This window comes from Histoplasma capsulatum, genomic scaffold (assembly GCF_000149585.1).
Source record: "Histoplasma capsulatum NAm1 scaffold_9 genomic scaffold, whole genome shotgun sequence".
NCBI classification, from domain to species: domain Eukaryota; kingdom Fungi; phylum Ascomycota; class Eurotiomycetes; order Onygenales; family Ajellomycetaceae; genus Histoplasma; species Histoplasma mississippiense.
Window position 1 is genome coordinate 350,323 of NW_001813974.1, and position 22,294 is coordinate 372,616.

Consider the following 22,294-nt stretch of genomic DNA (forward strand, 5'->3'; position numbering starts at 1 on the left):
ATTATAGCCGTGTAGAATGAATGTTAAATGAAGAAAATGAAGGAGTGAAGCGGACCGTACACTTTTAACGATATTTTTTTATGTATATAAGTACAGTACAATCAACTCTTCAGCCCAGGATAACAACGGCTTTCAGCGCAAATCTCATGTTACTCACCCAAATCCACACAATACGCCCTGTAGTGGATGGGCCCCACTCTTTGCTCAGAGCCGAAGGCGGGGCAAGAGGAGCGATGTTCCCATATATTTTTCGAGGTTGTTACTGTTGAGAATTGCATGTCGTTTGCATTGCGCATTAATCTAGAGTTGACAACCATTGGAGGAGATAGAAGTGTACGTCATGTTTCTATAGCTACTACTCCGTAGTAATCGCTGCGTCAGAAGCCATATTACAGATTTTAATCCCGAGCTGCCAGCCACTGGGCAAACGAACTCTCCCACCGCCAGCGATAACTGATAGCTACATCTCGATTACCATTCATTTAATTGCATTTTAAATTTGACCATTTTATTTTTAGCTAAATACTGAGTCCAACAAAGGGAGAGTTCCCTGTTAATTTCAATAAAGAGGCGGAACGGAGACAAAGTCAATACAGACACCAGGAATATGGGTACAAATATATTCAACGGACACAGAATAAACGATTCTCCTTGATGCTTATGGGTCAGTGGCTTGTATAAACTGAAGAAATTGAGGCACGTCCATGTAAAGCTCGTGTACGATGACGTTCTGAACGAGCTCGACGAAAGTTACAGCGTGCAAAAACGAAATACCTGTTGCGAGTAATATATGAAGCTGGGGCTGACTGGGAGAGTAAGGAATGACATATTCCGAAACAGACTGATTCTGGAAACGCACTTATCTGGCAAATCGAAGTGAGAAAACTAGGATCATCAAGTCAGTGGGACTTGAAGAGTGCAGATTTGTAGATATAGATGAAGAAACATCCAATTCAAGGAAAAATTTTAAAAACCGAGACATCAGTCGAAAGATGAAAAATGGATACGTGTGTTAAGCATTAGATACCAACAGAAGGCACCTTTATATTTAGCATGGAGTGTATGTTTTAATCATTTGTCTCATCTTATACAAAGACTTGGGGATAAACACGAACGGGAAAATGATAAAAACGCCGGAAAAGAAATTGATCCAACATACCTATGAATGGATTCATATCCCAGTATCTCTTTTTCATTTCGTCTGTCTCATTCTCCTAGGTCTAGTTTAACACAGGCTGATGATCAGCAAGATGTTCAATAACTCGCTCCTAAGGGTCCACGTGGCCAAATAAGACACCTTAGCGAAAGGTAAGTCGTGTGCGTGCATCAGAGAATCGTGAAGCATTCGTCATGAAAATCGGCATTTGATAGTACATGAATATTTGCTCATCACTATATGGTCATGCACACAACCAAAAGACCCAAAAGCTGTTAATTTCCATGACCAACACATACAAATCACCACTGGATAAATTGATATGGAGCTTGACGCTGTACTATACACCACTTCTTAGGGCATCGTAGTGGATTCAAAGCATAAGAGCAAGATAGTTTCTAATTTCCTAAACAGTCAGCACTCTTTCTTGCTTCCGATTGGAATATATAAGACTGGTAGGCAATGAGACAATGATAAAATCCTCGGGGAGAGGGGAGACTATTATCAGAAAGTCCGTTTGGCTAGGACAGGTAAATCACCACTGGAGCTTGATGCTCGGTTTGTATGATAGGGGCGACAACAACGTTCATCATGATGGTTTGGGGAAAAGAGCAATGGAGAGTGGATATCGCACGTACCACTTTGTTAGTATAAACATTGAGTGAAAACCATCGCCATAACAAGTATCTTCGCAATCAATTAGTTAGTCCGTTGGTGCGGGAAATAAAAAATTGTCGTTCACCCGTTGTGCGAGGAAGTGAAGGAAAAATAGGGAAACAGAAATTTCCAAACTGGAATTTATCCAAGCTGTCAAGCTTAGTCATAATTGGGCGGTGAATAACTATAAATTCCACATGACACGGCAGAATGATCGAGATGCGAAAAACATTCAGCAACAACATTGTCTTCATCAACAGCGAAGCGCGTATACATATACAGCCACGATATTTGTGCTTTCATTTCGATGTCCCTTTGGTAGGCGTGATTAGGGCATCCTTTGTCTATTGATTAAATATGTCAGACCGAGAGTTTGGAGGCAAGTATAAATGCCCCGCACCCCTCCATGCGCAAATCCAAGCTAATAATTATCTGAATACGACAGGAAACGATGACCTCTCTTTGCCCAAAGGTATCATACCCCGAACAGCCGTATCCCTCTCCTCATATACAGTCCCATATCTCTTGATCCAAGTGCCTCTTGCGCTCTGTGCTCATAACCCTATTAAACGAATATCATCTTGTGCCATGTATCACAGGACAACTCAAAAACTAATCTCAAACCCCCTGATGACAGCAACCGTCCAAAAAATAATAACAGAGATCCTCCCCGCTTCATCCGGGCAAACCTTCGCTAAAGATGCCCGCGACCTCCTCATAGAATGCTGTGTCGAGTTTATAACGTTAATATCCTCTGAGGCAAACGATATTAGCGAGAAGGAGGCGAAAAAGACCATCGCGTGCGAACACATCGAGAAAGCGTTGACGGATTTGGGTTTCGGAGAGTATGTGCCCGATGTACTGGCAGTGGCAGAGGAACACAGGGAGCAGTTGAAGGTGGGTTCCATTTGCCTTTTTCTTTTTTACACGCTAGATCTTTCCATACAACAAGACATTGAGCTTGACTTATTGGCGAAAAAAAATGAGAAGAGTTTTACTTACTAATAATTATTTCAAATAGTCCCGTGAGAAAAAAGTCAATAAGATGGAGCAGAGTGGCCTCACGGAAGAAGAGCTGCTCAGACAACAGCAGGAACTATTCCGTTGTGCTGGAGAGAAGTATAATGCGGCCAGTTAAGGGTGTGCGCTTTGCGTACGCTGATTTCCACGCCTTCTTCCTTGGAGTTATACGGTATGCAGTTCATTAACACACAATATACTTCTAGTGGAATTTGCAACACTAACTGAACAGAAGAGCTTCGGAACCTGGCTACGCTCCAACCCCTAAACTAGAAAGTATTTTTGTAAGGGATCATGCTTCGTGCGTTGCATACGCATAGGTCATACCTTGGATGTCTCGCGTGCCGGCTTTTCCACCTTCAAACAACGGTCGTGTCTGCGGGAGAAATAAAAAGGAATTTCAGCGCGACTACGATAAGATCACCCTCCCTAAGTTACCTAGCTCTCACACATCAAGTGGGAGAGGAACAAAACGAACGTGCAGATAATCGCGGAGCTCCGCCATATATATATGCCACGAGGTGCAAAAATGGGGAACTGGTTGGTGTGAATCCGAAGAATCAGTCGAATAGTGCGAAATGACGATATTTCCTCATTCTCTTTTCTCTTCTAATGGCTGTTTTCCCATTTCCCTAGAGCTGGATTTGGAATTTCAGGAATTTTGCCAAGGTGCTCCAGGATTACTGCTTTATTATACTCACATCTGGACCTCGTTTCCTTTTTTCAATTTCGTTATATGCATTTTACGCTCTTCAACGGATCCCCATGATAGATGGAATGAACGGCCATGGCGTATTCATCCTTTGGTTAATTTGCTTTACTGTGTTTGTTGTAACGCCAGCATGGTTTCATAGATGCGCGCCCATCTACCTATGCTATTGCTGCTTTTTTTTTTTTTTTTTTTTCTTTCTAAAATATTTTTTCCTATCATGGCATATCGCCTTGTGAACTCTTTCAATTCCATTCTCACTTACACCATCACGGCCAAGAACGTACTGATGAATCAACCAATTTTGAACAGCCAATCTATTCATATAGTGAACTGCTGAATGATGCACTGCGAGGATAACCATCCAGGTAGATATATTTAAGGGGTGATAAAAAAAAAAAAAAAAAAAATGGAAAACGAAAACGAGTAAAGAAAATATATTAAACGGGGAATCTACGTCACGCCCAGAAGAAACACCATTCCTTTTCCCCAAGTTATAATAATAATCTGCCGAAAAGTTCCCAACAAAAGAGAAAAGAAAAGAAAAATACATTCCTTCTTTTCCACCCATGAGCTCCAAACACAGATTGTCAGAAAAAAAAAAAAAAAAAAAAAAAAAAAAAACAGAAACAAACACGCGCACCAACAACCCTACAAAGAACAATCATGAATTCCTGCTGGCCCCGTCTCGTTGTACTCCACCCGGCTCAAGAACCCCTTACTAACACCCTGATCAATAACAAACACAACCTTCGCCGCAACCTGCGCGCCCAAAAAAGTCGCCTCCTCCATCCCCACGTTTTGTCCCCCAGCACCACCTAGCCCCGTCGATGTCCCCGCCGCGCCCACCCCCGCGGCAGCACCCGTTGCTGAGGGCGGTACCAATACGCCGCCCGCGCCGGATGAGCCGCTTGCGCCTTGGTTTTTCCATTCTGGGAAGTACTCTGGAGGCTTGAGGAGGCGGATGGAGGTGGGTGTTTGCGAGTGGCCGGTCGAGCGGTGGTGTTGTTGGTGGGCGGCGGCGGCTGGCGAGTTGGTGCTGTGAGGGTCGTGGGGATTGAGGTGGTTGGGGGTTGAGGGGTTGTTAGCGTGGGTAGCAGCCACGAGGAGGGGGTTGACCCCGTGAGCGGCTGGGTGGTGAAGGGGCCCTGGGTTCTGGAGGTGGGCTGGGGTGTTTGTCCCGCCAGTTGGGAGCGGGGTTGACATTTGCGACGGAAGTTCGGAGGTGAATATTGTGCCGGAGGAAGGGGAGAGGACGTATTTTTGGTTTATTGTTGAGAGGAGGGCTTGGGTAAAGCCTGGATTGGTATTTTATCTTGCTTTAGCATGGGACGTTTGCTTGTGTATATAGAATGAAATGAGGAGAAGGGAGGGGATGATGGCAAACCTTTTATTTTGCTGCCGTTTCCAAGGATGATAAACGAATCCCATAATTCGCTGCGCTTGGGCGCATCAGGGACGGAAAGGATCGTATGGTGGATCTGGGCAGCGAGAGTATCGAGAAGGCTGGAGCTGCAGTGGTCATTCGACTTCGCCTCGCTGGGGGTTAGTGCGAGGAATCGTTCGATTCCAACTTCAATATCGCGTTTCTGGCGAATATACTGCGCAGTAGTGCTCTGCACATTTCCATCCTTAGGTTCGACTTTGACAAATTCGTGATACTGGAATGTAGCGCGCTCCTTTTTGCAATTGGGTAGCCGAACTGGCTTGCCCGTAGCGGCATCGGAAACCCCCTTTTTAGCAGCTGCCCGTTCTGCTTTTTCTCTTTCTCTTCGGGCAAGATATTCGCTCGTATTACCACTGCTAACGATAGCTGCCACATCAAGAACACCGTCATCGTCATTTTCCTCCGCCGTCCCATTCGCAGTTTCAGCCCCTTTGCCAGCGACACTGGGAGTAGGCTTCGTGGGATCCCTATCGATAGTTCCACTAGCTGTACCAAGCGCATCAGACGAGTTTTGTATTTGTGATACTGTTGCCGAGTTTCCCGGAAGCGGAATACTTGAAGGTAGAACTTCACAGATATTGCTCCTCTTCAGTTGCTCGCACATGTCGCGCGTGAACCCCTTGGGACCCAGCAATTCTTCCAGTCGATCCGTCATCGCCTCACCACCGCAGTTGCGCAGCCCAAATCCCCTGCCATGCTCGTTGACAACGAAATCTGTCACAGCAGTAACGTCTGCCTTACCGTGGCCGATGTCAATCACCGTGGCGTTGACGGTCCCGTACGCGTAGCAAGCGGCCAAGGCGGAGTCCATCAAACAGAATGCGGGTGTTTGAAATTTCTCAAAGACAAACTGCGTGATGGCCTCGCGGTCGCGCGCGGTCCATACCGGCTGTGCGATAAACATAATGGGGGTGTGGAAGGGAGGGCTGAGGGTCTTGAAGATGTGGGACAGGAGAGCGAAGAAGCATGACCACTCGACAATTTCGCCGTTGCGAATTGGGTAGACGGCGCCTTCGTCTGATGTTGGATCTTCTTCGTATATTATTTGTCCCTCCTCTGAGTGTTCAGCATCGGCAACAGTGGTTTCCTCGTGACCATTTTCAACGACGCCGGTGCTCGTGTCGTCAGGCTTCTCGCCTTGCATTTGATCTCCTGTTTCTTTGTCCTCTGTTAGTAGATCTCCCTCTGCGGTATCTTTCATTTCGACATCCGGTTTGACTTCCACGTCATCGTTTTTTGGCGCATCGGTTGTGGCGGTGGAATCATTGGCAGCAGGGGGTGCGGGCGCTGTGGCGGGAGCTGTCCTCTTCACCACGAGTTTCTCGCGGATCTTGTATGGTTCCCATTCGTCCTTCTTTTCAGCCGGGAACATGCGAGTAGGAAATCGGAATTTTGCAGGCGTGAAGGATTCAGGTAGGCCTAATTGCGCCAGGGTGGTTTGCGAACCTGGCGCAATGATCTGGATATTTTAGAGGGGTTGCATTAGCAAGAGATAAGCTAGTCGAAGGGGGTATTGAGGGGATTTTGACGAGGTAAAAGTGGACAAGCAGGCTTATACGGATAGGATGCATACCAGTATGTGTTCATCCTTGAAAGCCGGCATGGTGGGCTGGCTGCACTGGCTGGTCAAGCGGGTCAAGCTGTTTTGCGCGCGTTGAAGCTTTCCTGGATGTCTTTTTCGTCGGGAAGCAGGGAGGGCCAAGAAGGGTTTAGCGCAAATTGCCGCAATAAAGGTCAACCCTAAATTAAACTAACGACTACGATACTTGCCCCATTAATATGATATAAACGGCTGGACATACGATTTCATTCTAAGCATTGTCGATATTACATTGAGGGTGATCGGTCACATAATGTTCACCGCATTTGAAGGCATCTACTTAAGATAGGGGCATCGAAAAGCAACAAATAGACATTATATAATAATAGGTATTTATCCGCACTCACTACCCCTCTAGCTCAAAGACAGTATATGTATATCAAGAAAGGTATCGTTTCCAGGTCACTTGAACACAAGCAAGCAAACCCATAATTTCCGCTGCAGGAAGATCGGGCTTGATGAAAGAAAACCAAAAAAAAAAGGGGGCGATAGGGACGCTAACGGAATAATAACTTAACCACCTAATTTTAAAACGGAGAATGGGTCGGAAAATAGAAGCACAAAAGGGATATCACGCTGCGTCAAATGGGAAATTCCAACAAGACTAGGGTCCGAGCTTTAAAGGTAAACTGCGAGAACGCCAGGCACAAGAGCAGTGACGACGAGAAGAGCAGCGTGCCAATTCCAGGCTGCATTAGTCCCTGATGTGCTAGGCGGAACGGCAACCAAATTCCCACCGGATCCGCTGCTACCTCCGCTACCTCCGCTACCCCCGAATCCACTGCCACCAGTAGGTGGTTCTGGAGGGTCAGTCGCACTGGCAGGAGGACTGAAGGTCGCTGTGGCTGTGTATTCGCCGAACGAAGAAGAAGCATCCTCCGAGTTTGAGGCGTAGAAGGAAACGACACTTGTAGTGGTTGTGGTTGTGGTTGTCCGGATTGTGATCGATGTGTAAAATACGACGCGGTATGTCCTGGTGGATGTTAGACAAATCTCATTTGTTTCGTCCACCTTCTCGTCATGAAGCTCAGAGAGCTAGAGAGAACACAGATATGGGATCGGAAAATCAGGGCAGAGGAAAGTCAACTTACCAGGTTACTGTCCAGGTATAGTAGTCGAAACTAGGCCTCCTCGGTGGAGGGTTGGATGGTGGGGGAGTAGGCCTAGGAGACCCGCCGCCGCCACCACCACCACCACCACCACTCCCGCATACGCCATGAGGACAGCACTTCGGCACGCCGTTAATAAGCCAGCACTCATACCCGGCATTGCAATGCCTGCCCGCTGTCCGGCAGCATTCCTCATTGTCATCAATGCAGCCGTCATGGCAGCATTTCCGTCCGGGACCACAAACGATACCACCGCCGCAGCAGCTCCAGGACAGAGAGGGAATACAAGTGCCATCGGAGAGGCAACAGTACTGAGTGCATCGCGCCGGGCAGTCGCGTTTCGTTAGAGATTTCAGGTTTCCAGTGTCAGCGAGTGTCACATTCTCAGCCACATCTCGAGTGCCGAGCAAGACATCGGAAAAGTCTGAGACCAATTCGCCGGCCTCCAGCGCGGAGCAAGAGGCTGAGAGTGTGACGAGAGCAAGAGCGGCTACGCGCGACCACGAAGGCATTGTGTAAACACGACGATGCGACAGGCGACAAGGACCGCAAAAAGTAAATGGAGAAAATTTGGTGATATGAGCTCAGGTCAAGAGAGAGCAAAGAGAAAGCAAGCCCAGGTGCGAATGGCTCCAGTATATAAACCTGCCCGAGAATCATCCATTGGTGCTTGAAATTTCCCATCTAAAAAAATATCCGGCAATCAAATGGTGAGGCTGAGTTCTATTCTCTCAATGAATGTCATTCTTCCTATCTGGCCGCCAAGCAGCATTGTTTTTGGCATCGTTCGAAATGAATACGAGAATTTTTGACATGCAATCCGAGCACAGCACGACAAAACTTTATGCCAATCAACCAATCAACTGGACGATGATTGGGCCAATTCCTAGGAATCCCACTGACCGGTGGAGGCTCAACAAGAAGAGACTTTGGTTGGTTGCAAGTGTTGTCTCTAGTTTGCTTGGAAGCGTCCGTTTGGCGTAGGGTTTTAGGCAAAGATCCCCACATTCACTTGCTATTTCGCGCCCCTGTCAGTGCTTAAATTAAGCAGGCGATGAAAATACGATGGGCATGAGAAACTTGCGCAGTTGGCTTCAGTTGTTTTGCTGGCACGTTGATGTTGATCGGCATTGTCAGCCTGGCGGGCCTGATCGCGATCATGGACAGGAAGGATCAAGATCCACAATGGTCGTTTCACACGCGAGATTCGAGGACCCGGGCTATCCTCCTGTCAAAATTCTTAAGGGTTCCCTCCGAAATGCATGTGTCGAAGGTGGTGAAGAAAGACCATGAGTGGGAAGATTAAGTGCCATGGCTGACAAAAGAGAGGTTGAAAAATTCAGCTCCACTTGTGAAGTGGTGCTGGTGAATCCTTCTTGTCCCGTTCCTCTCAGAGTTGAGAGCTCATGTGGCAAACATCGCTAAGTTAGTGTTCGTCAATGACATGGTTTTAGGGTGTTATTTGAGTCTTAACCTACCAACATCCAAACCCAGATTGAAGCTCCAAAAACATCAACTCTACCTCCTGATGAAGTGGAAGACTACCCCGGAAGAAGGCTGGCAGCGAAATTCTACGAAATAAACCTAGATGTACCCTTCAATCATGCTAGCCTTTCAGAAATAGGATAATTGCTCCAGGGAATGCATTTGCCATTAACAAGGGCCTTCGTCCTCTGCTTGTTGCAAATCAGGGCAGTGTTTCTTAGTGCCAAACAAGCCGCCCTTGGCGACGGGCAGGGAACAGAAAACCTCACTCGCCCCTGAAAACAACAGAACTTCGTTTGGTTTCAAGAACTGGAATCTACTCTTGGGAATTGTTAGGTTGGTGACATCCCATTCGAGATTCATCAAGAAGGGAACGGCAACGGCAAGATATGTATCTACCTGAAAACATGGCTACAAAAGGTTAACTATCCCAGCTAGCACATTGCGTCCACTATTATTCACAATTGACAGGTTTATATGTATTCAATATGTAACCGTGCCATGCTTACTCACTCTCTCTAGTGAGTGCGCCACAGTGTACGGAAAACCACAGCGTACAGAAAATATTATCAATATCTTTATTCTTCATCTTCAAATAATCATCATTAATTATAACCATGTCTAAATCTTCTAGTTACACTGAGGAGCAGTTGCAAAGAGCTGTTGATGTGTACAAAAACAATTCAAAATTAAAAATTTCATCTCTGTTGCAAGAATTCAAAGTCCCATATGCCATCTTGTATGAGAGGATCAACAGGAAGAAATCAAGAACTATGAGGGTTCCACTGAATAGAGCATTGAATGACAGCCAGAAGAAGGCAATTAAGATATGGATTCATCAGTTGAATATTAATTTTTGCCCACCCACCATTGAGCATATTGAAGCTGCTGTGAACTGCATGTTGAGACAGCATCATATAAATCCAGAGACTGCACCTTCCACATTAAACAAGATGTGAGCATATTGATTTATCAAACACCTGCCAGATTATGAATGAGTTAAGCAAAAGCTCATGAATTCAAAATAGATGTCTTGTGAGAATATAAGCTTCATTATCAACTGATTTGATCAATATGAAGCTGTCTTCAATCAATATCACTTTTTCCCCTGCAATATCTACAACTTTGATGAGATTGGATTTCAAGAAGGAGAAGGATGTGAACAGTAGATTATAACCATTTTTAGAGATATGAATTCCATCATACAATCATCATACTCCCACAGGTTAATAACAGTGGTGGAGTGTGTTAATGCAGATAGCACAGTATTGAATTTATTGATTATAATGAAATCAAAGATTCATCTAGAGAATTGATATACACACTTCAATTTATCTAACAACTACACCATCACTGCATTCAAGTCTGGCTTTACAAATGATGAGATTGGATTTGAATAGATCAAGTGATTCAATAAAATGATAAAAAAGCATCAAATGAGCAGTCATCAATTGCTATTAATGAACAATCATGATTCTCATCTCACAGAAGAATTCATTCAATACTGCAATCTTCATAAAATTATTTTATTTGAATTTTCATTTCATACAAATCATATTCTACAATCTCTTGATGTTGTACCTTTTCAGCAATATAAGCATTATCATACAAAGATAGTTAATGAGGCCATTTGTTATGAATATGAGCAGTATGATGGTAGACAATTTGTAGCGTACGCTGCTACGTAGGGGTCAAATTATGTCAGGGGTGATGACAGTATGAAGAGTGAATAGTAGAAGATAGTATGTAGTGTAGTAGAAGATAATAGTAATAATAATTATAGTAGTAGTATAGTTGAAGTTGTAATTGTAGTTGTAGTTGTAGCTGTAGTTGTAGTTGTAGCTAATCGCTGAAGAGGAAAAGAAAGAGAAAGAAGATGTGCGAAATACATGCATCCATATATATATACATATAGAAATAGTGGTAGCGAGAGTATAATGGAAAGAGGTAAGAATAGACGAAGATATAAACAAATATAATATAATAATAAGGAAATAATAAACGAGTGCATTACAAATTATGAGTATAAACACGTCTTATTCTCTAAAAGATGGTATATATACAGTGATTGTTTACAGAGATCAACTCTCATAGAAGGAGCGATTGCATACAAAGGGAAGGACAGAGGGTTTATAGAGAAGGTAGGAGTGGAAGCTCTCTGTAGGGAAGGTAGGAGCGGAAGCAGTGGAAGCTCTCTGTAGGGAAGGTAGGAGCGGAAGCTCCGGGAAGCAGCAAGGGGTGGAGCGGAAGCCAGAGGTGGATAGGGGGCGTAAGTACGCCACACAATTCCTTGTTAATCTGAAGAGTGTTCAATTGTAAGCATTCAAATCTGACACTGTGAGAGCTGGCTTTGCTGACCGCAAAATGTATCCAGTTAATCATGATATAATTCTCAATTGATTGAAACCTCTTACCATTAATGATGCCCTGGATCTCAACATATATAATGATGATGATGATGTATGCAATCACTTTACCCCGCTGCCTGCAGATTGATCATCAACTGCTTCTTTGCAATTAATCTTTTCAGAGACAGTTGCAAAACTACATCATCAATCAATGCAGCAGTTAAGACTTTACAAGATGTGAAGAATACTCTTACATCTAGTTTAACAAGACAGTTGAATAAAATCTTCAAGAGTAGTATGATTCAGATGAAATTGAACACATACTGTGAAAGTGAACTTGCAGATCATTATTAAGCAAATAGATATCAGATCATCAAATCTTTCTGCAGATAGATGCAAATAAACAGAGTTCTCATGTTACAAACCTACAGCACAACCCTGAGAGCCATTGGACAAGGAACGACTAAATGGTAGAGGGCATGCAAGCTAGACATCGGATAAGGAAAGATCCAGTTAACCAATAGAAACAATAGGTCATGTGACATAGTGGATCACCTGGATCACTCAGATCACTCAAGTGAGTGGAGTGATCACAGCTATCCTTACTCTGATAGCTATCTTGGCAAGAGCTATCCGAGCTATCCTCATGTATCTCAAGATGTATATAAACACACTCATTACCCTTAGGATCAAGGAGCTTATCTTCTTGATCACGATCAATTTCATCTTACTTACTTACTCTTCTACTACCTTTACTTATACTCAGTTACATGGTACGACTATAAGTTCACCTTAAGTATACTTCTTCACGACGTATACCTTAAGCCTTCGCCCCTACCTGTAAGCCCTACTAGGTACTCATACTGTTTACCTCAGGCCGCCGCCGTAGCTATTGCTAGTCATCCTAGATATTCCTCTTGATGTTATATCTTAACCTGTGATAGTGGCACTACCTCCTGACTTAGTGAACAAGCTCAGCAACACTATATAAGCCCCGACCTTACCTTATACCAGTGAGAAGCTTGCTAGGTTAGAGACTCGGTAGCATCTCATTATTAAAAATGTCAATCACAAGATCACAATCTGTAGAGCAGATGAGATGAAAAAGACATTCAATAAGAATCTTCAATTGATTGAAATCAAATTTACAAAATCTACAGCCATTCAATTATAATAAGATAATTTTATAGAATCTCAATCTACAGTGGATTCTACACCTTCTAATGAGTATATAGATAATCTTTATGTTATAAATAGAGGTGGTGGTGGTTATTAATTAATTTTCAAAGATCACTATATTCAAAATATTTTCCATACGCTGTGGTTTTCCGTACGCTGTGGCGCACTCACTAGAGAGAGTGAGTAAGCATGGCACGGTTATTGTAGGTGGATACTACGGCTACCCTAGATCACGTTGGGATCCAAGATATCCGTGACACCGTACGTGACGCAAACCACATGCTGGCTCAGATGGTCAGCGTCAGCAATACCGCGTAGGGCTGTGAGCCCCGAGGGCGAGAAGGAGACTCTGGCATGGCGAAAAAGTAATGGGAGACATTGTGCCCTCAGACGCTTGTTCATGAGCGAAAGATGATCGATATGCTGACGACCAAGGCGTGACACGATATTTTGAAAAATCTCGGTTGGGAGAGAACCAAGGGAATGTGGTGAAACCATGATTGTCAGATATATAATTCTTGAGAGCACCCTTGCCCGTCGTTGACCAGAAGACAAATATTTATTGATGACAACTCGAAGCCTGTGAGGCTCAGCCTTACGCCGCTCTACTACATATTTATGTCCAGCCGTTCGTCCCTCCAAGCAACCATAATTGATATTCGATCTGACCACCCTACATATGCCTAAAGGACAAGCAACTTTTCTTTTGGAATCTCAAACACATACAGAGGCAATCCTCTCGATACTCCACCGAATGAATTGTCTGGACTGATCTTATCTCACTGGAGTATATGCGGTTTTTGCTTCCCTGTGACCTGATCTCCTCCAACTCGAAATTTTTTGAAAGAGGAACAATGACATTGGGATGGATTTTCGCAGCTTCGTCATCTGGACTATCTTTATTTGTTCTGCGCGCTGAGATTCCTTTAGATATGCCCGCTTCCGATCACTCATCGGTCTGTCTGGACCACTCCCAGCGGAATGACTCAAGTCCTAAGAGATTATGATAATGTGGCATTCTTTGCAAATACATTTGAGTGCAAGCATCAAAGAAACTTGAAAAGCGGTACATATTGCGTGTAATTGTCCCATATGGTGACCTGACACAACAATGGCGATTTTTAAGCTCCCTCACCCACGTTGGGCTATGGTTCAGCGTAACAGGCAGAATCTTGAATATTTTCGAGAAAGCATGGTTCGCGGCAAGTTATTTCGCATCCAGCTTACTATTAAACGATTTATTTAGAATACCTGAACACCCCATTCTGGTTGCGGAGGAATACCTAAATGTTAGTTTGGGGACACCTGGGTGGAGGGGTTACCTCTGTTCACTCCGAGCTTTAGCCCCGTATCGACCTTCACGAACGCACCATGCGGCGAAATACCCGTGGATAATTCTCTATTAACCGGTTCTTCCTCAATAACGTTACTTTTGAGGGCAATAATGTGGTTATTTTGCCATTCAAACCATTGGTCTATCCCTTGTTCCAGTGCCCTATATGGCCTATCGCAACACACTCGAAGATAAAGGGCTATCTATATTTACTAGTTTACTTTCATCGATCTTGAAAAATGGGCAGGCACTAAACTTGAAATCAACCTCATTTTGATGAAATTCGAAGGTCAAGTTATGCGGAGACACGAATTGAAGCTGTTCCAAATTTCCTATACTGGGTTGGAATGTTTTCAACGTTCGACAAAAGCAGCAGTGAGCGGAATACCAAAATTCAGACAATCTACTGCGGCCATTGCACAATTGCGCCCAGAATGATGTACAGCTGGATGACTTCTCGCTTGTACTTGGACTGCAGAAAGCTGAGGAAAATCCGATACCTACGGGAAACTTCACGGAACCAGTGCTGTTCAGCTGCAACAGTAATTGCAAGTCAATTTCATGTCTAGGTTTGGCTAACTACACATGGTAAACTACAAACACAGGGGAGATAATAAGGTTCTATTCCTTTAGCTTGAAAACATAAGAGGTGTCACGCTGCCCATGAAATGTCTCGACGAATTCTAATCCAGCGTCCTTGGTCCATTCGAGAAGTTCAGGCTCCTCCCATGCCCGCAACGAAAACGTCACCCTATCGTTCTGAACCACCTCCTCTTCACCAGACTCCAGCTTGCGGATAACATGGAAGTTATGGTAGTGGGTCCTGATATTTCCCTCCACCTTTATATCGTCAAATGGAAACTTTTTATAAGTAATATTTGGGAATGTCTTGCTGGGGAACTCCCCCAACTGTTGCAATGTCGATTGGGTCTTCGGAGCCACTGGTTCCTGGGAGATAGACCTATTCGAGATGAAAGCATTCATAATGGGGAAGTACACACGGCCCGAGCCAGGGCGCAGAAGCGAGGCTGCCTGAGCAAAGAATCGTTGCGGCTCCTCAGGCCCGGTGAGATGGCTGATGCTACCGGCCGCAAAGATAAGGAGGTCAATTCCTCCAGCATAGTTCTCGAGAGCTGGTAATGATGCCACAGTTGTGGCGTTGCCTGAAGACCACACGATTTTCCCTACCCGAGCCATGCTGGCAAGTGTTGCCTGTGATTTCTCTGCGCGGTCCAGCATTGCTTGTTCCGTATCCACACCGATAAAGTGGACATTCGAGAGATCGAGTTCATCGCGTTCGCCAGCATTGGCGAGATCGATGAGGATACGGCCAGTGCCAGTCCCGACGTCCAGGACGGCGAAGGGAGCTTCAGCGGAAGGTTTGGGGGAGCGTGAAGAAAGCTGCTCCTTGAAGACTGGCGGATAGGCGGGTACACCGTCTTTGAGATCGAGTGTCTTGCCATTCTCTTCGGCCCATATGTCATAGTAATCGGCATTGTAGGCTGAATCATAGAAGGTGCTCTTTCGCGCTTGGGTGCCGCTGGAAGTCATTTTGGAGATGAGCGAAGAGTTTCTTAAAGCAATGAATATGTTATGGAACTATGGAAACGAATACTTCGATGGAATCTGACATAGAGTCTTCGCTTCAAACGTTTGATGTATATATATATCTATATATACACATAGAGGGCCTACCCCTCACTACGTACTTATACACTCTGATAATTACACTACGCCCGCGACTAGTCGCACTGTCCGCGAATCAGTCAAGCATTGGGGAGTCATATTTGTACTGTAAAATACTAGCAAATTCCAGTGTTTATGATCTGCTCCATCCTGATATCGGTGCCGAAACAGTTGGTATAGATCATTGTCTGCAGAATTTGCGCTCTCATATTCCAACATTATACTGCACTGAGTATAGGCTGCTCACATGTTTATCTTCATCTTTAATATTTTATTCTTGGAACGGTTGGTTGCCGCAAGATATCACCCACATCTAAAGAAAATAGAGCATTGAGTTAAGCTAATAGTGGTATTTCTCCGTGTAAGAACATGTACGCGCAATGCCTAATTCTGAAATCGAAATATCAGGTATCAGTGTGATCAGCCAGAGAAGCTGTGCAGCTCTACGCAGTGCAGGTAGCAGCAGTTCAGCCGTCCTCAATTTGATGGCATTTCTCTACCCCACTCAGTCTCAAATTTCAGCGGTTTGCAAAAAGGAACAGGTTCTTTTGTCGCACTTCGACCACAGCTGCATATCTACCTAAAAAATAAGTAGCTAGGCCATTCTTCAATGCTCACCCGGACTGGGATGCGCGGCAAGTATCATTATTATTATTAGTATTATTATTATTATTTTTCAGAACTACGCCAGCGCACAATTCTGCAGCGTGATGAGCAAGGTTCAACGGATTATGCTGTGCTCCGTAATTTTTTCTTGATTGTTTTCGCAAAATAAGGATATCCCTGGGAGAGCTAGTTACTGCAGGCTGCGTTTTCAGATATGTGGATGTCGTGCGGCATATTGTACTGTGTACCCTTGATCGAAACTAGATATTCGCATGCAGACAGCCCAAAACGACTGGCGATGTTTTGGACATGCGTGCGCATTTCTTCAGTGAGAAATGGCTATAATCTCAGACTAATGGAAACTCTGTTTTGGTGGAACACCAAGATATGGCAGCGGTGATGAGTTTTGAGCGAGGGTACAGGTTGTCTGATCATAGGAATGAAATATTATAATCTCTAAGCTAATGATGATATTTATACGGAATTCTGGAGTAGTGTTGTATCTGGTCCATAGAATTAATGACCTTCTAATGAAAGCCCACAGGACAAGGAAAGGCGGAATTAACCGAGAATATGGATAATACAAATTGTACAATCTGCAAGGAAAACATTTGAACTGAAATATTACTTTTTGTGTCCAAGGCGGGGTAATTTGACAGGAATAGCGAGAAGAAGCACAATGATCCCCCAGATGACGCTTGACAAGAAAGTTAAACGAAGTGCCGTTTCATATGCATTGACAACTATTTTCGATACTCGTTAGTGGTTTATCCAATGAGCCCTAGGACGCGGATTGTTGGAAGAGAAAACGTACCCTGCGATTGATGGATTGGGTCCAATTGAGCTATCTCTTTAATGGACTTTCGGACGCGGAGTATTATATCCGCCTTATTAGGGCCGGTAACAGTTTGGTATAGAAGTGCGCCCAGCGCATTTTGGAAGACCAAGCTGCTAATTGCAACTCCCATCACCCACCCTAGAGAACGAAGAAGGGAGAGGGTGGTGGTGATGACTGCCTGATCATCCTGGGCGCTGGTCGACAAAACTCCCATCATCGTTGGTGGGTATAATGCGCCCTGACTAAAGGCTGCCATTGCAATAATGACCACGGAAACCCAACCTGGAGCGTTAACGCCGAGAATTCCCGAGCAGGCAGAGCTGCCAATTAACCAAAATATTCCTAGAAGGAGGATTGACTTTAGCTGTCTCGTTTTCGCCATAAAAATACCGGTCAAGAGGCTAGAGATCATGAGCCCAACTGATGCGGGGAGAAGACGGAACCCCGAGCTAGTTGCAGATTCTAACTTTACAGCCTGAAAGAAAAGAGGTGCGTTGAACAATATTGTGTTAATAGAGATACCAGCAAAGAAATTCCCGAGTATTAGATTCGCATGAGGCGCCGTTGTTAGAAGCGGCAACGGGATCGCAGGGTTGGACGACGACTGTTCAGCTTTAACGAAGGGAACTGAAACTAGACAAAATACGATCAATGAGGAGACGACAATCGGATGACTCCAGGGGAAAACATTCCCGCCTAAATTCAGCCCTAGCATGAGTGCGGTGACGCCAAGGACCAGGAAAAAGGAGCCCGTGATATCAATCGTTCCAAGTGCTTGTCGGATGTTAATGTTGCGCTGGCGCGCCAACTGGGGACCCAGATTCGAAGGAAGGGTAAAATATGCAGCAGCGAATAGTGCACAAAGCATTGGTAGTTGTACTCCAAAGGCAGCTCTCCAACCGAGGGAATCGACTATGACCCCCCCAAAGGCCAGTCCAAGACAGTTCCCAAGGCCATATGCAAGACTCAGGTACGACTGATACATCCCCCTGTGTTCAATATAGATCAAATCCGAACAGATGATGGACCCCAAGGCGATGATTCCACTCGCACCCACGCCGCAAAGTAACCGCGCGGAAAGGAAGCTGCCGAAGCTCCATGCTGTCCCGCACCATATCGTGGATATGAAGAATATCGCAATGGAAACGAGGTAAGGCACGCGTCTGCCAAAAATATCGGATATCTGGCCGATGATCGGTTGAAACACGGTACATGTCAAGAGGAATCCCGTCGATAGCCATGAAGCTGAGTTGGCAACTTGGAAATGCGACGAGATTACGGGATGGATAGATTCTAACAGAGAGCCATCGAAGAAAGACAAGACGATGGAAAGGAGGATGCTTCCAAAAACCACCCAGAACTTTGAGGGTGTAATGTCGATGAAATGAGTGGCGTGTGCATTGTCGTCGTCACAGATGCTCGCTTTGGTGTCGCTTTTTTGTTCACAGCCACTGCCAGAACCTGATAACTCCCCATTACATGAGCAAGGGGAATGGTGAGCAGGAATATTTTGTCTGATCAAGGGAGTTGTTTCATTCTGGTCGTTCCTCTGGGAGCCCTGAACAGACATGTCGCGTCCGTAATATTTGGTCAGGGTACAGCCGGCCAACCCAGAGAGTTTCAATGCCTCCCTTCCTTTATCCTTGAGATGCCAAAGATAAATAGCAAGAGACTGAATGGCGGAGAAGGGACAATGATGATGCAGACACAAACTTGTCCATCATGGCCGCGCGGTGTTTCCACAAGATTTCCAAAACAAAATATTCTCTAATATTGGGGAACATCGAGCTTGCTGCCTTCGGAAAATTGTTGCCATTCTTATTGAAGCCGGATCCACTCGAAACACCAATCTTGGAAGATTTCAGACTCTCCTGGACAGGGGCTGACTGGCACCCAAAATTGGGATTTCGCCATGGTGGAGCTCTCCATTGTGGCATGCATTCACGCATCCACACCAGAGGATCGACTTCATAGCTGAACTGGTTCCACAAAAGTGGAACTTACTCCAGCGTAGTACAAACCGGCCCACCAATCAAGTACGGATCTTGTATAGCTCTCGAATATGCAGTGTCCGATTCGACAACTTGAAGGGCAGCCGTTGATAGAAAGAATTGAATTGGTTTATAGGGTTATGGTTTTGATTACTAAGCTCCAGCATGAACTAGCCCTAACTAAGAAGCTGGGATCGCTTTTCCTTCAACGCCACTGTACAGTACAAACAACCTACACAACCGTCCGCAAGCATCTTTTCAAATAGTTACTGATCTTTTGCGTGTCGTCCAGCCTTGAAATGGTTCCCACAACCCCGTCTGGTCGAACCACAGTGATGGCACCCAACTTCATATCAACGCCATAAGCAGCATATCCTTCTGGCGCAAGATAATGCACCCGCATTTCAGCTTCCTGTTTGACAACAGGCGGTATATCCGTCCACTCAAAAGAAAGAGAGTCAAATGGCGTGAAAAGCACTAGTTCTACCGTCTTTGGAACAAACGAGGGCAATACATCTTGACAGATCTTGTTAAGCGAAGACGCAGATATCCCCTCCGCAGCTTTGGTGAGATCGTCAGATGCGAAGACAAGTATGCGGAAGCGTCCATCCGAGGGGAACTCGTCCTGCGAATGTCTGATATCACCATCTGCAAACCTAGTGATCATTGTGTCTCCAAGTCGGCGCCCTTCCCTCAGAACTCCGTTGATGAAGTTGGAACTTTTTATCAGCCCTTCTGAGGTTCCAGTTTTCTCATCGACGAGGTATCCATCATCGTATTCAATGACACCAACCATGAAAGCGTGCAGCTCCTGCTCTAGAAAATTTTGTGACTGGACATTATCTTCAGCCTTAATCATATATCGAGTCTCATACCAGTCTCTGTCATTCTCGACAAGGGTCTTAGCATTTTTCAGGCGGTCATGGGAGAACGTGTCAAAAAATTTCTCTGGCTCTGGTGTGAGCCCGTTGATTGCATATATGAGCTTCCACGATAGATCGTAGCTATCCATCAAGCCAACGTTCATTCCCTGGCCCATGGCGGGAGAGTGGGTATGGCAAGCTGATATACATTTTTAGCGCTTTCTCTCGTGCTCTCACCAGGGGCTACTTCGAAAGTTTTACTAACCGTCTCCGACGAGGAAAACGCGTGAATTTCCGGCTTCGTCTTTTTCGACGAAACGTTCAGCCACGCGCCTCCCAACTTGATATGCTGTCCACCACTCAATGTCCTGCTTGGGTCGGATGTAATATGGGTGGAAAAGGTCTCTGGCACGCTGCAAAATGAGCTCAGGGGTAATCTTGGCTCTTCTAGCCCGCTGGGATTCTTCTGTGTTGAGCACAACTGCGGCATTCTTTTGCTCAATAGGGTCATCTTCAGCGAATGGCACGTATAGCCGGGTCAGGTATTCTCCATCATTCCTCTTTTCGCGAGGAATTATTGAAACTATGCGATTGGTAGAGGTTAAATGAACCGGTCTACGAATATCTGGGAAATCACTGTCAACCACCATGTCGATAGCGCCCCAAATATCGCCAATAGAGCCTCCAACCTGATTTATACCCATCGCCCTTCTTACCACTGAATGTGCGCCATCAGCCCCAATCAAATACTTCGCTCTAACCGTGCGCATTTCGCCATTCAGTTGCATCGTTGCCTTGACAGGAAAATCAGACCCTGCACCATTCTCAATCTTGGCATCCACAACCCGGCAGTTCCAAACGACCCCTCTCTTTGAATATTTTTTCAGATCATCGTGGAGGATTCGTTCAATCCTCCCCTGTGACATCAGAACCATAGCCGGTTGATATCTCCCCTTCAGTTGGTTGGTGAACTGCGAAAACTGCCGAATGAAGCCGGTGGGGGCGCTGGCATCCTTGATCCATCTAGTGAATTCGTAGGCGCGAAGACCTTGGCTCCAGAGCTCATCGGCTATATCCAAGCTCTTGAAAACCTCCAAGGTCCGTTGCATCATGGCATCGGCATGCCCTACTTTGAGTGGTGACGGACTGGAATCGATGCATAAGCGGGAGGAGTCTGGCAACCCGTAACGTGCGAGCAAAAGGTTGAGTAGAAGGCCCGCTGGTCCGGCCTGAGAGGGATGTTAATGAAATGAATTTGTCTTGATGCAATCGCACGCCCGTCGGATTTGCTACATACACCAACAATGACTACTTCAAATACCTCCGTATCATCTTGCGACACAGTGGGTAGAGGAGTCTGACGAGGAAGCGGCTGAGCAATTGTATGATTTGTTGTCTCTTGCTGCTTGAGCGATTCTTCTTCCATGAAGGACTTCATCTTTCGTGTCTGATTCAATATGTTTATCAAGGGCAAGGAGAACTGGATATTACTTCAAAATATCGGTTTCTCACCACCTATCCTAGCTTGTATGGGGTATCGACTGGGGATGACGCCTGGTCGAAAGAAACAGTGAAAATAAAAACCTCTGGAATACAAAGCCACTTGGCTCGGCGTAGTTGTGACTTAAAAAAGACTTTGTTTTCTACACTGATCGGCAGCTCCTAGTTATTATGTATGCAAGTGATATCAGGATGGGGCTCGCACCATATCTACGGACCATAGATAAAGGGAATTACTCGACTCCTGGCGGAGATGCTCTCGATCAGCAACATTACGCGCCGTTGGCTCTCAGCTGGATATTCAGTTATTTCATGTGGCATTATGTTGACCCCAAAGAATGACATGCCAGGTGCTTCGTGGGCCAGCGTACCCCAAACCCCGCACCGAAGGCACACATGCATTTCAGGCGCAATTTTGGTGTTTTTGTCAGATTTGATTAGTTACATGTACGTGTCAACCTGTGCGTCATTTTGAAGAACACATCTGTCAACAATGACAGGGGCATTACTCGCGAATGCGCCGAGTCGCTTCTGGGCAGAGTTGGCTTTTTCCAACTCTTTTCCCGAGCTCAGGGTCCAGCACCTCATTGGCGCTTCAAAATTTGTATTGTGGCTGGATGACGAAGAATGCAGATGCTGAAAAAAACAAAAGAGAAAGAAAAAAAAAAAAAAAGACAAGAAACCAGGATTGGTCTCATCGCCAGGCCAGATTGATCTGATCGTGGTACAACATTCGTTCTCTGTCCCCAAAGCCGAAGCGGGCTTGC

The 22,294-nt window shown here is 45.3% G+C and overlaps 7 protein-coding genes across 7 annotated transcripts; 2 read left to right on the forward strand and 5 right to left on the reverse strand.

Moving 5' to 3' along the window:
• Nucleotides 1-2,401: 2,401 nt before the first annotated feature.
• Nucleotides 2,402-2,951, forward strand: HCAG_07581 (conserved hypothetical protein; the record flags this gene model as incomplete). Its single annotated transcript, XM_001537222.1, has 2 exons — nt 2,402-2,710; nt 2,835-2,951. The coding sequence occupies 2 exons, from the start codon at nt 2,402-2,404 to the stop codon at nt 2,949-2,951; spliced, it is 426 nt and encodes a 141-aa protein (XP_001537272.1).
• A 1,242-nt stretch (nt 2,952-4,193) lies between these two features.
• On the reverse strand, nt 4,194-6,592 carry HCAG_07582 (conserved hypothetical protein; the record flags this gene model as incomplete). The annotated part of the gene is made up of 3 exons (XM_001537223.1): nt 4,194-4,840; nt 4,930-6,448; nt 6,563-6,592. 3 exons carry the CDS (start codon nt 6,590-6,592, stop codon nt 4,194-4,196), a joined length of 2,196 nt encoding a protein of 731 aa, XP_001537273.1.
• Nucleotides 6,593-7,207: 615 nt separating this feature from the next.
• HCAG_07583 (predicted protein) lies at nt 7,208-8,210 on the reverse strand (the record flags this gene model as incomplete). The annotated part of the gene is made up of 2 exons (XM_001537224.1): nt 7,208-7,562; nt 7,681-8,210. The coding sequence occupies 2 exons, from the start codon at nt 8,208-8,210 to the stop codon at nt 7,208-7,210; spliced, it is 885 nt and encodes a 294-aa protein (XP_001537274.1).
• Nucleotides 8,211-9,800: 1,590 nt separating this feature from the next.
• On the forward strand, nt 9,801-10,142 carry HCAG_07584 (predicted protein; the record flags this gene model as incomplete). Its single annotated transcript, XM_001537225.1, has 1 exon — nt 9,801-10,142. One exon carries the CDS (start codon nt 9,801-9,803, stop codon nt 10,140-10,142), a length of 342 nt encoding a protein of 113 aa, XP_001537275.1.
• Nucleotides 10,143-14,000: 3,858 nt separating this feature from the next.
• On the reverse strand, nt 14,001-15,594 carry HCAG_07585 (predicted protein; the record flags this gene model as incomplete). The annotated part of the gene is made up of 3 exons (XM_001537226.1): nt 14,001-14,246; nt 14,548-14,622; nt 14,686-15,594. 3 exons carry the CDS (start codon nt 15,592-15,594, stop codon nt 14,001-14,003), a joined length of 1,230 nt encoding a protein of 409 aa, XP_001537276.1.
• Nucleotides 15,595-16,959: 1,365 nt separating this feature from the next.
• Nucleotides 16,960-18,743, reverse strand: HCAG_07586 (predicted protein; the record flags this gene model as incomplete). The annotated part of the gene is made up of 2 exons (XM_001537227.1): nt 16,960-17,078; nt 17,150-18,743. The coding sequence occupies 2 exons, from the start codon at nt 18,741-18,743 to the stop codon at nt 16,960-16,962; spliced, it is 1,713 nt and encodes a 570-aa protein (XP_001537277.1).
• Nucleotides 18,744-19,396: 653 nt separating this feature from the next.
• Nucleotides 19,397-21,465, reverse strand: HCAG_07587 (predicted protein; the record flags this gene model as incomplete). The annotated part of the gene is made up of 3 exons (XM_001537228.1): nt 19,397-20,226; nt 20,293-21,256; nt 21,325-21,465. The coding sequence occupies 3 exons, from the start codon at nt 21,463-21,465 to the stop codon at nt 19,397-19,399; spliced, it is 1,935 nt and encodes a 644-aa protein (XP_001537278.1).
• Between the last annotated feature and the right edge of the window lie 829 nt (nt 21,466-22,294).